This window comes from Trachurus japonicus, chromosome 15, assembly GCF_045865225.1.
Source record: "Trachurus japonicus isolate A0001 chromosome 15, Traja_1.0".
NCBI lineage: Eukaryota > Metazoa > Chordata > Actinopteri > Carangiformes > Carangidae > Trachurus > Trachurus japonicus.
The window spans coordinates 11,350,075-11,366,021 of NC_140921.1; the positions used below are offsets into that span (position 1 = coordinate 11,350,075).

The 15,947-nt window shown below is 43.0% G+C and overlaps 1 protein-coding gene across 1 annotated transcript; it reads right to left on the reverse strand.

Moving 5' to 3' along the window:
* Positions 1-11,161: 11,161 nt before the first annotated feature.
* six3a (SIX homeobox 3a) lies at positions 11,162-15,119 on the reverse strand. The gene is made up of 2 exons (XM_085799581.1): positions 14,138-15,119; positions 11,162-12,212 (listed from the first exon to the last, which is right to left on the reverse strand). The coding sequence occupies exons 1-2, from the start codon at positions 14,827-14,829 to the stop codon at positions 12,020-12,022; spliced, it is 885 nt and encodes a 294-aa protein (XP_085655707.1). The 5' UTR covers positions 14,830-15,119; the 3' UTR covers positions 11,162-12,019.
* Positions 15,120-15,947: the final 828 nt, after the last annotated feature.

Genomic DNA, 15,947 nt, shown 5'->3' on the forward strand with positions numbered 1-15,947 from the left:
GTTTACAACTGATGGAGAGGGGATGTAGTCATGTGATAGCAGACACACTATTAATGGTGGATATAATGTCAGTATGATAGTCATAAATATCTTCCAGATTCACATTCTTGTTCAGTTTGTGTTTTCATACTCAAGTTGAAAAAATGGAGAAAAAAAAAAGAAAAGATAGTGAGTGACAGCTCCCTTCTCTTTCTCCATCCCTCCTCCTCTCCTCCTCTCCTCCTCTCCTCCTCTCCTCCTCTCCTCCTCCTCCTCTCTGGTCTTCTTCCTGATAACTTACACTAGACTGGTTTCCAAGCTGTGGACTCCTCTTGTTGTTATTTTTTTCTCACCCACAGCAGCAGTGGCAGCTGCTTGAAGTCTCTTTTGCCTTGTTGCCGTTCACTTGCTGCTTGATTAGCTTCTCCACTGCACTTCAAATGCTCCCGGGTTTCAGCCAAAGCAATTTTGTGGTGAGAAATGCAGAAAACATGCCACGGGTATAATCTCACTACACAATGAGAGGTATAGGCATGGAGAGAGAGGGAGTATGTGTCGGTGACCTTAAAGCTTCTGTATACACCATTTGTACTTTATTGTACACTTGACTTGACAGACAGACACACGTGTAACTACTGGAATAGATCTGGAAACCATGAGTGCCTTCAGCAGTTTGCATAGACTCAAACCCTGAGAGAGAAAGTATGAACATTTACTGTATTTACAACATGCATTATTTATAGGCAGCCGAGGCTCTTGATCTTTTGATGTTTGATGTTTTCAGGTGGGTTTTTTTTGTTGCCATTTTTTTCTTCCATCCTGTCATGAATGCACACACATATTTTCAATTTTGAGCTCATGATGACCCCTTGTGGTTGAAGTGAGACATGTCACTTGATTATTACGTGAGCTGTGTGACAATGAAGCACATTAAGGCAAAGATCAAAGTAAATCCAGGCCCCAGATGAAAAAAAAATATATATATTATTAATAATAATAATAATGGTTATGTATGAATATAATGGAGTTGTTCCAGTGTTTAGATGATATGTAGCATAATAGACCCCAATTTCTCTTTATTTGTCAGGTCATTGCTCACTTCCCCCTCTAACTTTGATCATTATCTAATTGCTAAGCAGCATTTCTCTGGCCACAGTCTGAGATAAGGCTGCCTTGCTCAAAGGCACAGTGGTGATGTTTATGAGAGGGGGAGGATATTATGACAGCAGCACTGACCAGCTACTCGCGGTTGTTGATAGATTTGTTAGGGTGTAACATTAACTCCATGAAGCTTCATATGGCTGTGATGAGCAGTGAATCCCACTCCCGTGGGTGCATTTAAAGTCCTATCAGTAATAGGAAAAAGCACTATCTCACTATGGGTTATCAAATCATCATGTGATGGCATAATAGCAGCTAACAATGTCACAACATTTTGTGGTTTGAAAGAGTGATTCCTTTGCTGTTGGCAAGCGTGTTATAGTGGCAGATAAAACCTACTAAAATACCTCTAATGATAAATATTAAGGAGATTCATTTTCAAATCACAATATGCCGTGTGGATTGTGGCATTTCATTTTAACATGGGCTTTTACTAGCTATGCCTGCAAAGGGATAGATTCCAGGGACATTTATTGAATCAATAACACTTGATTTTAAGAATACTTGATTGCTACTGTTTCTTAATAATATGATAATACAATTGCATGGTGAATGCTGCACAACCTTGGCCAATATTAGCATGCAGAGATGGAAAAAATAATGCTTTGGACTGAATGATATCCTCAGTCAAACAGCACATCCTCAGAAAAATCTTAAATCTCTTCCTGGTCATGTAGTAGTCAGTAATAATTTTAGATTTTCTGTCTAGTAAAAACCAGATTTTTTAGGAGGATGTGGGTTGTTATAGATCACTAGATGGCAGTGTAACCTAATGAGACAGCTAAATGCATTTCAAGTACAGACTCAGAAACATGGTGTATATAGGCTACACTGTGTGAGAATGTGTGTTCATGTGTGTGCACTCACGCTCACACATACAGTGTTTGCTCTGGTGCTCTGCATGCATGAGACATTTGAATGAAGTGAAGGCGAGGAAGTGATATCTTAATCCCAGAACAAACACTATCCAGCATCTCACTCATCTCTCCTCCTCGGGGCTTTATAGGCCACCAGTATGCTGCAGAGGATTACATCAGGGAAATCAAAAGAGTGCACATTTGCACATTGCCCACTGACATCGTCACACCAAGAACAGACACCACTGAGTTAAGCCAATTGACCATTTACACAGCTCTCAACCTCTCCCTTTGCCCTCTCTCAGTTCTCCCCAACTGCTCGCATTCAATTTTGATAGCGTGTGTGTGTGTGTGTGTGTGTGTGTGTGTGTGTGTGAGGGTGTGGGTGGGTGTAGAGCACAGAGAATGAAAGACGCTGACAAAAAGCCAAATATTTAATGTTGAATTGAATCAGCAGTACATGAATTAAACTGAATTAATCCTCTAAATATCCCACACATTTAAGAAATTAATTCATGATAATTAATTATTAATCATTAACAATTTGTTTGTTTAAAATTAGAAGAATTGTATGTTTGATGTATCATCTTTCCTGTTTGCAGCAGGATGAGTCACCTCACTAAAGAGCTAAAGAACAACATTGTTGGGTTGAACAGAAACATCTAAACTTCAGTGACATGTGATGTTTTGACCTGTAACTGCTCGTCTTTCATCCACCTTCCTAGTCGTACATCTGGTCTCAGAGCTCTGAACACTCGGGCCTTGTTCTCTGCCTCCTCGTCCGGCTCTTATGGGATCTGTGCAGCTGCTGCTGCTGCTGCTGCTGCTGCTGCTGCTTGCTGAGCTGGACTGAGTGTAGGCAGTGTGGAGGACAAGGCCGGTGCATGCTTCAATAATGCATGTGTTTTGGAGGCCACCTCGGGACAGGGGCCGTTTTTAAAGAGGCGCTTTAAAGATGCTCCATGGCGGACTCATGTACAGGAACCTATTAAAAATAGAAATAGTGGTCAGACAAAACAGCCGGCTTCAGCTGGGGGCGGCCTCTGGAGCCCTGAGCCAGTTATTAACTAGCAAGGTACATCTTACATGAACCTTTTAAGTAGATGCTCTCATAGACAATGAATCACGAAGGGTGGTTTTGAAGCAAGAATTTCATTAAACTTTCTCCCATTTTTCCAGATGGTTAATCTCCATCCAAGACAAGTAAAACCTTTCAGTTGGATGAAAGGAACTGAATATGTGAAGAGGGAGGTGGACAATGGAAAATTCAAAATGAGCAGACCATAATTTGGCTTCTCATACACTATAAAGGTATGTTCTTTACACGTTACTCCCGAGTATGACATGTTGTTTTCCTGTGTTTACCATTTATACCATTTATTTATTCATCTTGCAATTAATATTCTATGGACCCTTTGACTCATACAAAGTACAAGCTTTTAAAGAAGTGACATTAAGATACACAGATCTCATGATTTTCTTGCAAAGTGCATTTTTACCTCCAGGCTCTACTAGCTAATAAGCCTGTGGATGTCGGATATGTCTCCTGATCTGGTGGGACTGTAAATCGACTCTAGTGACCCCAGATAATGGTTACTTATACACTCATATGAACCTGAAATCAGGCTGAAACCGTTTTAGGACATGTGAGTGGATACAAAATGGGGAGATGAAAAAGTTATTGCTCATGGCATGTTACAACATGCCGTCATACCCTTCTCCCTCTGCAATGATTTAATGGTGGATACGGGCCTGGTTGCCGTAAGCATTTTACTGTCCATTTACAGTGAAACCTTCTCTGTTGCATGCTCTCTGTCCTCTCCCCCCCTCTGCCCCTGCTCTCCACAAAAGGGGAGTTAAACTCTAAAAGGCCGTGCTCCAGCGGACACCATTATGCCCCCCCCCCTCCTCCACCTCCGCCTCACAGCCACCACCACAATCTCCACCATCCTCCCCCTTGCACACACATACACACACACACCAGTCAGTCACTTGGCTCCTTGGCGGCCGCAGTAAAACTCAAGGTATCAGTTTTGAAAAATTAACCAGGGATCAGGGGTTCCATTACACTCTCTGGCGTCTGAATCCTCGATCTAGCACTAAATGGAGAAGCTGGTTCAGTGTTCCAACATCATTTGACTTTCAAGCGATGAAACTTTAATGAATGCGCCCTGTACAGTGTGTATATACACTATGTGTATGTGTGCGGGCACCATGACTTCACTGGCCAGCAGTTGTCCCAGTGGTGCAAGCCTGTATATGTATGTTCGTGCCTACACTGACATTAACTATAGAGCACGAGGAGGAGAGCCCGTGGACTTCAGCGTGAGCACTGATGGGACAGTTTGTCTCTCTGCTGTGGACTAAAGCCACTTACAAAACGCTCGGCTGCAACATTGGCAGATCCGTCAGAACAAGCTCTAATTGAGCTGTCAAACATTGTTCAAATGCACAGATGTTTTGAAAAGAGAATAATTTCTACCAGGCTGATATTTAGAGAGGTGCATATGAAGCAGTACGCAGACAATGATCATATCATAACATTCATAAAAATGTGAACTTTTCACCTGGAACACCTTGAATTTTGGACCTCTTGGCCTTCCCTTTCAGAGGCACTTGATATGAAAACACTTTGTAAAGATGCTGCAGCGGTGGGGTGTCTCTTCCACATTCATCCTCTAGATGGCAGTCAAGGAACACGTTTGGCTCGAGGCTCCGCTGGGGCTTTAGTGTGGCCGGCTTTGCACCTGCCCGTCCCCACCGCTGTCCCACCCCGATGGTGTGGACTTTCCTCTGGTCGGGGCTGTTTGTGGCTTGGGGAGAGGCTGGCATCCCGGTTAATCCATCCCATGGCTTTGTAAATGGAGGTTAAATTGATAAGGACACCCAGGCCCCAGTCAATCCCTGACCTTTTGTTAAGTGCATGGGCACAAAAAGGAGGCGTGTCACCAGGCCAGCGTTACTAAGCCTAGCCTTTTAAGGGGTGTCACATATTAAGCCAATCGCTGTGATATGCGAAATATGCTGAATGGTTATGGTGGGATATATATATTAGAATTAGGACTTTAGAGCACGTGGGTTTTTGTAAACTGAGCTCATAAACAAACATTTAAATGACATAATTTGTCCCTAAAAATCCATAATCCTGTTTTACTCATCCACACAGAGGACACAATACAATACAATAATTATATCTTTAAAATATTAAAATGTTCCTTTTTTTTATTTAACACAATAAAAACACTGATAATAACACACCACTTTCAGGCTTTTATTTAAAAACAAAACATTTTTCTAACAAAAACCTCAGTTTTATCCTTTGTTTGGGACCAAGACATGAAGATATGACGCGACTAGATTTTCAGAGACGCACCATCCATGCTAATTTGTGGACATATATATACTGTGTATATATATATATATATATTTTTTTTTTTTTTTTTTTTTTTTTTTTTACTTATTATAAATGTAGGCTATGGTCTAAAAACGCAGAGGGCCTTGGGTATTATTAGGCCGATTTACACTGTTGACCTGGAGCAAAGTGGTTTAGGATTTTCATGATTGATCTCACTAAAACTGTATAGCTGCAAAGTGAGACCCGGTGTCCGTGTCCAGGTTCATCCGGTGCTTTCAGTACCAGAGCAGGCAGGAGCTCCAGCTGACAGACAATAGCCTTCAGCAGCAGCAGCAGCATCATACCAGGGAACAATCACCAATTCATGGAAGGAAAGGGGGGAGTAAAAAGGGTGACGTGGCAGGCACCAAAACGCACCAGGTCCAAGTGGAGGACGGAGTGTGAATTAATGCTTTTTAGCTGATACACAGAGATTTCCAGAGTTAGAGAGTGAGAGCAGAGAGGAGACGCGTTCAGGCCGCGGTGAATTCTTCTCGGCCATCACAACAGATTCATGTGCACTTTTAAACAAGATCATATATAATATTAAGATGTGATTGTGTATTTCAATCATAAAATCTGATCAAGTAACAGCTCAAAAATATTTTTTCTCCAAAACATGACTGAAAAAGGAGTTGGAGCCACAATATGGCGGATTTCAGTTGAATCAGTCAGGTTAACATAATGCTGAAGATAAACTCCCTCATCCTTCCCTTGTATTTTTGGCACATGTTGTGTGTGTGTGTCTCTGTGTGTGTTCATGGCGCGGTCCTCAGTGCATACATCAGTGCTGTACAGTGCCGTGCCATGCTAAGAAGGCCTGAGAACGGCGGTAGAAAACACAGGTGCTGGGGCTCTATTTAAGCTGCTCAGCCCTCTGTCCACTCGGTGTGCACAAGGCGAGAGATCACAGCCTGCACCAAGGGCCCCCACCCCAACATACACACACACACCCTGACACACACATACACACACACAGCCTCCATATGTGCTGTGCGTGCAAGGCTATACGCGTGCGTGCGTGCGCGCGCAAGTGATACGGTGGGGGTGGTGGTGGGGGGGGGGGGGGGTCGTGTTCGCTTGAGTAAGCCAGAGTTGGGTTGCTTTCATGTATGCTTGTTTTAAAAAGATGAGGCTTGTGCAATGGCAGTCCACACTAATAAGCATTAGACTGAAGTATTTCTTGACACCCCCCAAGCACGAACACACACACACACACACACACACACACACACACACACACACACACACACACACACACCCCTCCTAACTTGACTATGAAGAATGATCCCATCTGCCTATACACGGTAGCCTACATATAATGAAAGCTTATACACCACTGATCCTGTATCATCGCCTCCTGCCTTGTGTGACCTCCAAATTACAATTTAATAGAAGCACGTTTTATGTGTGTGTGTGTGTGTGTGTGTGTGTGTGTGTGTGTGTGTGTGTGTGTGTGTGCGTGCGCGTGCGCGTGCCTGTGCGCGTGTAAGAGAGGCTGCGTGTGTGATTGGGTTGGGGGTGGTTGATCAGTTGACAACAAGCAGCAGGTGCATGCCGCCTGGCATTGGTTAAAAACGCACAATTTACGCACCTCGGCCACGCGGACACACACAATCAAAATTACACTTAGAGTCAAAATGTCACACATTTCGCCACGTTTACCTGCCTGCAGCCAAATTATAAAAGTGTCGACCTGACCCCATAAACACACACATCACTATTACCATATAGCCATTTTAAAATATAATTCCAACTGAGTTTATTGAGTTTTTGTGGCATTTATTATTGTCCTTGTGTAAAAAAAAAAAAAAAATCAGCAATTTGCTGTAATTCCTCTAAAATGTGTTGAAGGATAGTTGTGATTTAAGGTTGGTGCTAAGGTGAACATATAATGTGTAATTAATGCAGACACGGTTGCTTTGGCCTTTACAAGGGTTGCTAATTGCTGCTAGTAGGCTATTTCACATAATAAGCCAGAGAGGGAGAGAACAGTAGCTGTGCGTCTAAAATACCGAATGGCAGGTCATGGTCATATAACTTAGTATAAATTACCACTCAGTCAAGAGGAATGCTGCAGCCCTGTGTCTTACCTATTGAGGAGAGGAGAGAGAGGGAGCAGAAAGTTTAGTCCAAAGGGCCCCGCTCATTCCTGCACTGACAGCCGCGCTGGTGAGGCTAAAGGGAAACTGGTGCTCTTTGGGTGCTGCATGAATACACACCAATAGGAAAGTTGTGTTCAGTTAACTGGTGAAATCCGAGAAAAAACAGGGCAGGGCAAGTATTTCTCACCGCCAGACTCCGGCCTAATAGCCCCCCCACACCCTCCCACTCACCCACCCACCCTCCTTTCTCTTGTTCCCTATAGTTGGATTGACAGTGCCTGCATTAACTTCGAAATACAAGATGCAGCGGAATGAAAAGAGAGGTAAACTCTGACCTCTGAGGGGAGATGATCGCGACGCAAACAGCCATCGCTCCAAACACTAATAACTTGTATTTATCAGAGGTGCTTTTCTCCTCTTAAAGACGCTTTAAATCGCTGCGGCTTCAAATCTGGGAGCCACACATATAGATAAAGAAATTAATCGTCTTTATGCTGTTGACGTTCAGCTCCATGTTCATGCAAATCTTGTTTGACAGACGCACTTGCACAGATAAACAGAAAACAACTTCACAGAGGCGAAAACAGAAAAACATGCGAGTCTCCATTGTTGCCGCACTTGTCTCACATTCTCGTTTACTCTCATGAAAGTATCACACACAGAGATTACTCCTCGCTAAGTTCCTTTGTCTTGTGATCCATATTTGAGTTGACAGATCACGAACACGAGCTCCCCCACTGTTAATGACCCCAGCCAGCAACAGATAGACTCACACTTCCAGCACTTTTTTTTTCTCTTGCTGCCACTCTGGCCTACATATGTTAACAGCCCGGACAGTGGTGAACATGCGTCTCATTTACATGGTTAAACGTGCTCAAACAGAAAACCATTGTGATATTTAATCAAAATTTACTTATGGTGTGTCCTGGTTTTCATATACTAATGTCAAATCCTGTTGTGTTTCTATAACGCATTGTTGCTGGAGCATTTATGCAAATCCGTTATAAATACTGTGCTATTTTTTTCTTTGAGGAAGTGCTGAAGTGGTGTTAAAGGCAACAAAGTTTCCAGACTTTTCTTTTACACATTATTCCAAACAAACACGTCGCTTGTGTGATTATGTGTGTGTGTGTGTTTTTTCCCTCGAGTTAAGTTAAGTTTATATCTGCATATTTACACTGTTTCCAGAGCCGTGGGTTTAATGAACGTAACGTTGCGCAAATGAAGCCCATTCATGGCTTGTTTTGTATTCATGAGTCCCTATCTGCAGCTCCATCTCACAGATATAGCCCTAATCCTCGTGTCCTCCTTTGCCGATAAAAAATGCTCTTCAGTTTACGATTAATTTAATCTCAATCATAGCCGGGACTTGTCGCAGCCAATAAACTTGTGGAGTGCGTAAATGGAGAGGTGGGGGGTGTATGATAAGGGTCTGGTGGTGCGGCGGTGCCATGGCCCCTCGGTGCTCTTGATAGGGGCTATCTGTCTCTGGCAGGCCGATTTAAGACCCGGAATGGGTTTAAAATATGATACAGATTTACTTCATCTGCAATCGACTGCCAATGAGTGCGGCGGGAGATGGTTTGTTACAGCAGGGAGCTGAGCTTTGCGTTTGACTGCGTTATGGCTTCGTTTATTTCAGGATCACAGGCCCATTGAGTCGTGTGGCTGCAGCTTTTGACACACTTGTTTTTGTGTTTTGATTGGTATCCGTCTGGGGGAGATTTATGCATGCAGATAGCTTATGCGCACATCTCATCGAGTAGTGGAGAGCTGGTAACATTTCTGCAGGAATCAACATAATCCCCCAAAGCATCGACGGCAAACTTCACTATTTATAACAATTTCAACTTTTGTTGTTCAGCTCGGGGGTCAGCAGATTTACTCTCACAGCAATAAACAAGGAGTTCACACATGACATATTTTTGTGCTCTGCGATTGTTTAGTTTTTTCACACGCTCGTGCGCACGGCCTCGTGTGTTTTGTGATTTGCAGACATTAGATTAACAGATGAAAAATATATATATATTTTTAATGAAAATAAAAGCGCGTTTCTATGCGAAGTGGATTCCTGTGAAATATCTTCAACCTTTTCTTCTGCGCACACTCACACTGTACTACATTTAAACTTCAGACTTTGCACAAAATCACCAAACCCCCCTGTCTGTTAAAATCCCCAAACATCCCGGTCAGCCCTGTCAGCACAGCAGAGCAGGCCTTAGAGACCTTTGTTACACTTGTTGGAAACAGTAAAGCTTCAGTTTCAGGTGTCTTAAAAAAAAGAAAGAAAAAGAAAAAATCAAATTTCAGGGAGGAATCTGTCAAAGACTAACACTGTTCACACTACTGATGTCGCCGCCGTGGCTTTTACGCCTGTCTCCACTTTTCTGAAAGTCCTGTGGTCTCTCTGTGCCAAACAGCAGCGTCTGTCCTACTTTCTCTAGCTAAAGACATGACTGCAACTCTCACAGGGACTCGACGCGTATTGCAGAGTTCCCTGCAGTTGGTAAAGGGCCGTGTTTACATGGGGAAGATCCTCGACGCTGCTTCTAGGAAGCAGAAATCTTTGCGCAAGTGTTTCCAAAAAAAAAAAAAAAAAAAACTATAGTTCCTGCAACAGTGTCCTATAGCAGATCTGCCCTGGTCTGCAGCATAATTGGTTGGGGATTTAGATGGAAAGGGACTGCAGGAGAGAAAGCCTTTTTTGGAGGGGGAAATGGTTCTCGTCCGTGGAAGAAAAGCTCTTTTCAGCGGGCCACAATGGGAGATTGGGACAGGGGAGGAGTCCCATCGTGATTAGCCCATTTAATGGCGCGTTTACTTAATTTCTGTATTCACTAGCAACGGTAAACAAAAGGGGAAATAGCACTCACATTTTTAAGTGCTGCATGACGTTGACATTTGCCAGAATTTGTGTAGGATACAGAGGCAGGCATATAGGTTGCTTTTACATCACATGGGTGCAACGAGAAAACAAGAAAGTAGAACTTCTGGGAAATAAAACCCAGGCTGTAACATTTTGAATCCAGTTGCCTTTTGTCACTTTTAAAGGACCAAAACCATTTACCCCAGTCTGATAAATAGTCTTTTATACCCGGGTTAACTCTGCTCCCGAAAAAAAGCTAACTAATTTTGGGTGAGTTCAGCCCCCTGACTACACACAACCTCTGCCATAAGCCATGATGAGCATTAATGCTTCCACAATCCAATAATGACCCAATATGAACATGTGTTTAGCCACTTATCAATGTCCTTATCCGTAATCGGATGGAGAGACAGACATCATGCAAAAGAGGTAAAGCAAATTGAATACTGTATTTGATTTAGAAATGTATGGTGCGTTAACATAATAACCACGCCAGACAGAAACATTGAATGGGCTAATGTAAATAAGCGCTTAGAGCGACCCTGGGGCGGCAGAGAGGAGAGGAGAAGAGGGGAGGGGGGGCAGCCTGCAGTCTTGAATAAATGTAGTAATAAGCTCTTGCACTTTTCATATTCTTTTTCTTAAACGTGACTGGGAACATATGTCATTATCAACCCCCTCCCTCCCTCCATCCCCCCACATACCCCAACACCATCTCCACACAGCCCCCCACATTAAAAAAACAAAACAAAAAAAACAACAGCCAAAAGCAACAAAAACGCCTAGAGCACTGGAGTTGTAAGTTTTGACAAATATTTTATGTAGGAACACCAAGTCAAGAAAAGTGAGGAAGGGATAGAAAAGAGGATGAGACGGGGGGAGAGCAATAATTATGTACAAGCATATTTCTACACGTATATTACAGACCGGGAGAATGATCGCATTATTTGAGATATACATAATTCAATATAAAATTTTGAAAATAAAAATAAAAATCTGATACAGTCATAAACGATTCCGTTCGACATTTTTTTTTGACCATGTACCCCACACAGGCAGTGACAGAAGTGTATTAAAAAAGGTGCTTACGACTTAAAATGATTGTCTGATGAACACAAAGTAAAAACAGGATTGCATCTTGTCTGCATGGCGGCTGCTTCACCGTCATCATCATCATCATCACCATCATCATCATCATCATCATCACTTGGACTAAAAACGGAGATGGGGGAAAAAAAATAGCGACGAAGACACCAAGACGATCTGTTTTTATTCCCTCTGATCGATGTTCCTGATGGAAAATCTTGCGTTCAGGTTATTTTCCCTGATTACAAAATAAAAAATAAAAATAAAAAATAAAAACATCATGCAAGTAGTCTAGTAGTAGTGGTGGTGGTGGTGGTGGTGGTGGTGTGGGGGTATGAAGAGGAGGGGGAGGCGTGGGTCCTTTGAAAGCGCTTTTTAATAAAAAAAAAAAAAAAAACGACGTGCTTTTATCTCTTTTTTTATTTTAATATTTATATCAATCGGTCCTTTTTTCATCCGCGATATTTCATAAGTCTTTTTTTTCTTCCTCTCAGGTCCATTTTCCCTGTAAATATTTCTCTTTTTGTTTGTTTTTGTGTGTGTGTGTGTTTTGTTTTTGTTTTCCTCCGTATCATACATCGCACTCCGAGTCACTGGATGTGACGGACAGGATGGACGTCCCAGTATCAACTCTCTCTGTCATACTGGAAACGCTGGTGGTGGGACTGGCCGCGGTCGAAGGCGACTCTGCCGAGCTGTGTGGGGTGAGGCCGGCCTCTGAGAGGGACCTCATACCGCTCGGTCCTATTGCTTGGTGCTGGAGCCTGGAGAAGAAAAGAAGCGAGGAGGGGAGGAAAAAAAAGAAGAAAAAAAATTGAGAGAAATGGCAATTAGACCTGAGAATGTCCCCCCCCCCCTTCCCCTCCTCCTTCTGCAAAATAGGGGTTCAAACTCGCCTTTTCTTTCCCCCTGCCGGCCCCAGCCATGCATGCATGCTTTTATCAAACAGCCAGCTTTCAGGGGACAAAACACAGCGCTATTTAGACTACCAAATGTTGGAAGAAATGTGATGGGGTTTTTTGTTTTGTTTTGTTTTTTTTCTTTCTCCCCTCGTCTACAACAGTAATCCTGATCAACGCGCGAGTCAGCAATCTGCCATTTAAATGACGTGACATCTCACCACAGAAAAATCAGCTTTAAATCCAACTTGTTTTTTCTTGTCTTTTCTAAAAGCAGCAGCAACAGTGTGCAGCTATTCTGGTCTATGTCCTGCAGCAGCTCCACAGTTATTCTTTTTGTTCATTATTGCTGCACAGTTTTATTTATCTCACAAAGCCCCGTGACTCTGCAGTGTCATAACCAAATTATATTTATTATTATCACTATTATTATTATTGTTGATAGCTACAAATAAAACATATAAGCCTTTTTGTGCAAATGCAGAATATCGTGATGCCTCGCCACAGTTGTATTTCAGTCTGATGGAAGTGTATGAATGAGTGACGTCGAGATCCAGGTTACTCCAATCATCCTAAATGTTTATATGCAATCCACTCATGATAATAACTCCACCACGGCGGGATAAATGTCAGTGTGGAAATATATCTATTCATTTAGCAAAAAGATTAGAATAGTGTTCATATGGCTTAGTACGCTGCGAGGTATTTTCTAATCAATTATAGCATTTCAATGGAATGATACCACACTTAATGTTATGAATACAGCCTATGTCTTCCAATGCTTTTTTTAATACCCATGCTCATTTTAGTCAAGTAATATCAATAATATCTCTATTATCCTTTGAGATCATCTTTTTTTTCAACAATGCTAAGTACCATGTGACGTTCAAATGACAAAATGCACCACAGCACGTGATAAATGTAGTTATTATAAGATGTGTGGCTTCAATAAATCAACACAGCAATCACAATAATATTTAAATTATGTGCAAAACAAGACAATTTGGGAATAATTTAAATGGCCTAATAAAAGGATTCAACTTTGAGTTAAATAAATGTTAAGACGTATTTAGTCCTGTTTATTTTTAAATAAGTAATAATAATAATGATAATATTAATAAAGCTTTTAAAAACTAGTATCATCAAATTAATTGTTATACTATAAATAAATTTAGTACACTGACGTTTGTACATGTACTTTCTACACTTTAACACGTTATTACAGCACTTTCACTCTCACACAAAAGATAAACAAGCTGCATCACTGCGCACTCATCTCTGCACTTTAACCGCGACCCACTGTGTGATTTTAAATAATAATAATAATTTTAATATTCGCTCTGATTTGGAGTTATTTCCACACCAAACTCGGGTTTTAGCAGCAGTTGTGTTTTCTCTGTGCGATAATTCACTATTCTGTGTAAAATAGCTGCCAAGTTGATTTAGATAGTATCTGCCGGAAATGTTCTCCAAAGGCCTCCTAAATGAGGGAAAACATCCTTTTTAGTTTTTCTAAAGCCACTTTAAGACATTTACATCAGTTTAAATAATGTTTTAGATGTTTATTCGGATTCCACTTCATAACAAAAATGTCGCCGCAGCCTGCTCCCTCCCCCTGCCAGACAGGCTCGTCTCTTCCCGACACAGCCTCTGTCCTCTCTCCGTGTAAGCACAACTAACATGTTTTATGAAAAGATCCCAATTTTCTTTTCCATTTGTGCATTTTAGACAAACTTTCACATGTTGTGTTTTGACAGGGAGGCCGATGAAAAAAAAGAAGAAGCACCAACCTGTTTTTGGCTGCCGCGGCTCTGTCTCGTTGCCTCCGGTTTTTAAACCAGTTTCCGACCTGTGTAGGAGTGAGTCCAGTGGCTTGAGCCAGTTCCCTTTTCTTGCTGGGGTTTGGATATGGGTCCTGAAGGTACCACTCCCTCAGCAGGCTCCGTGTCCGCTCTTTGAAACAGTGCGTCTTCTGCTCGCCGTCCCAGATGGTCCGAGGCAGCGGAAACTTCTTCCGCACCCGGTACTTATCGACCGGTCCGAGGGGACGACCGCGGAGCTTCTCGGCCTCCTGATAGTGCGCTTCCAGCCACATGGCCTGCAGTTTGCCGTGCGAGTCCTTGGTGAACTTGTGGTTCTCCAGGATGTGGTAGAGGTCTCTGAAATTCCCCGTGTGGAACGCCACCACGGCCCGGGCGCGCAGGATGGACTCGTGCTTGTTGATCGCTTCGCATGCTCCCGGAGCCACCGGCAGGGACCAGAGGAAGCGGCCCAGCCGCTCGATGTCCCCGGTCTCCTCCAGCGTCTCGCAGACGCTCGCCACCTGCTCCGGGGAGAAGTTGAGGGTCGGTAGCTGAAACATGGACAAGTCTTCTGGAGACCTGGTGGTGGGAGCGCTGTTCGCCAGGAGCAGAGGGCGATCAGCGAAGTTTGGCAGGAAGAAATGGGAGGGATAAAGCTCTAAAGGGGATCTGAAAACCATGGAAATGACCTGAGAGAGAAAGAAAATTATCGAGAAAAAGGAAAAACCGAAAAAATACGGCAAGTAAAAAAGATTGAATGTTTCAATGGCTATCGCCTAATGACACCAGCCTCATAATATCTCCCCCCTAAATCCGCCGTTGAGTGTAGCATTGAAACATTTTGTTTCCCTTTTCTATTGGTCTTCTTGGTGTCGTTGTAGCGTTGTCATGGCAGCCCTGCCAATCACTGTCAAGCGTGCCAATCATTAGCCAGTACGTAGCGCGAGGCTTTCACCACTTGTGCAGCACGCACGGGGGGTTATCAGAGTCTCCGATCTCCACAGCAACCCTCCCACCGCACCGCGCGCATCAGACACAAGCCAATGCTCGCCTATCTGCTGAATGGAATGAGCAATTAGAGGGTGGAATATTATTGCGATCTTAACGAGGCTCGTTAAAGCTAAAGAAGATATGTAGACTGGAGATGCTTAGCAGAGACGGGAAGGGAGGGAGGGAGGCAGAGGGAGCTTTAAATGGGTGACAAATGGACAACCAATGACTGCAACTCGGGAATACACGTTTTGAATAGAAGCGGGTCATTTGCACATTATTTTCCTATAGTTTTTCCTGTAGCTACTTTTTATCGTTTTTTTTTTAATCTATACGTTCTTCTTTTTTATTTTTATTTTTTTGGCGAAGGGAAGGAAGGCGTTAGGGTCCTCAGCGTTTGTCCTTTTCATATAGGCTATGTTATCACTTTCCATTTTCTTCTTTTGTAAAAGATGAAATTATGACACACTCCTATAATCTTTTCGCTTCTGCCCTGGATTTGCCGATGATTTGAAAAATGTCATGCCACGGTCTGAGCATGACTCTGGTCGGGCTCGCTGGTGGTGTGTGTAGTCACTTTGTGTTGGGCGGGTGCTGGTCCGGGTGTAGACCGCAGTGTGACGCCGCTCCCCCTCCTGCTGTCCCCGGCCTTGCCTCTGGGACGCTGGGCGCAGCCCTGGCCCCCTGCCCGCTGCCTCCTCTCCAACCAACAACATTTATTGTTCCAAATGAATATCGATGCGCAGCGTTGTGTTGATTAAACAAAGGTCATGGCGTTTTAGTTGGACAGCTAATTTGCCAACGGCAT

Excerpts from the sequence above, each read along its gene's own strand:
- six3a (XM_085799581.1), bottom strand. The coding sequence starts at position 14,829 with ATGGTTTTCAGATCCCCTTTAGAGCTTTATCCCTCCCATTTCTTCCTG. Across the intron at positions 12,213-14,137 it reads GCCGCGGCAGCCAAAAACAG|GCTCCAGCACCAAGCAATAG; the intron begins GTTGGTGCTTCT and ends TTTCTTCTCCAG.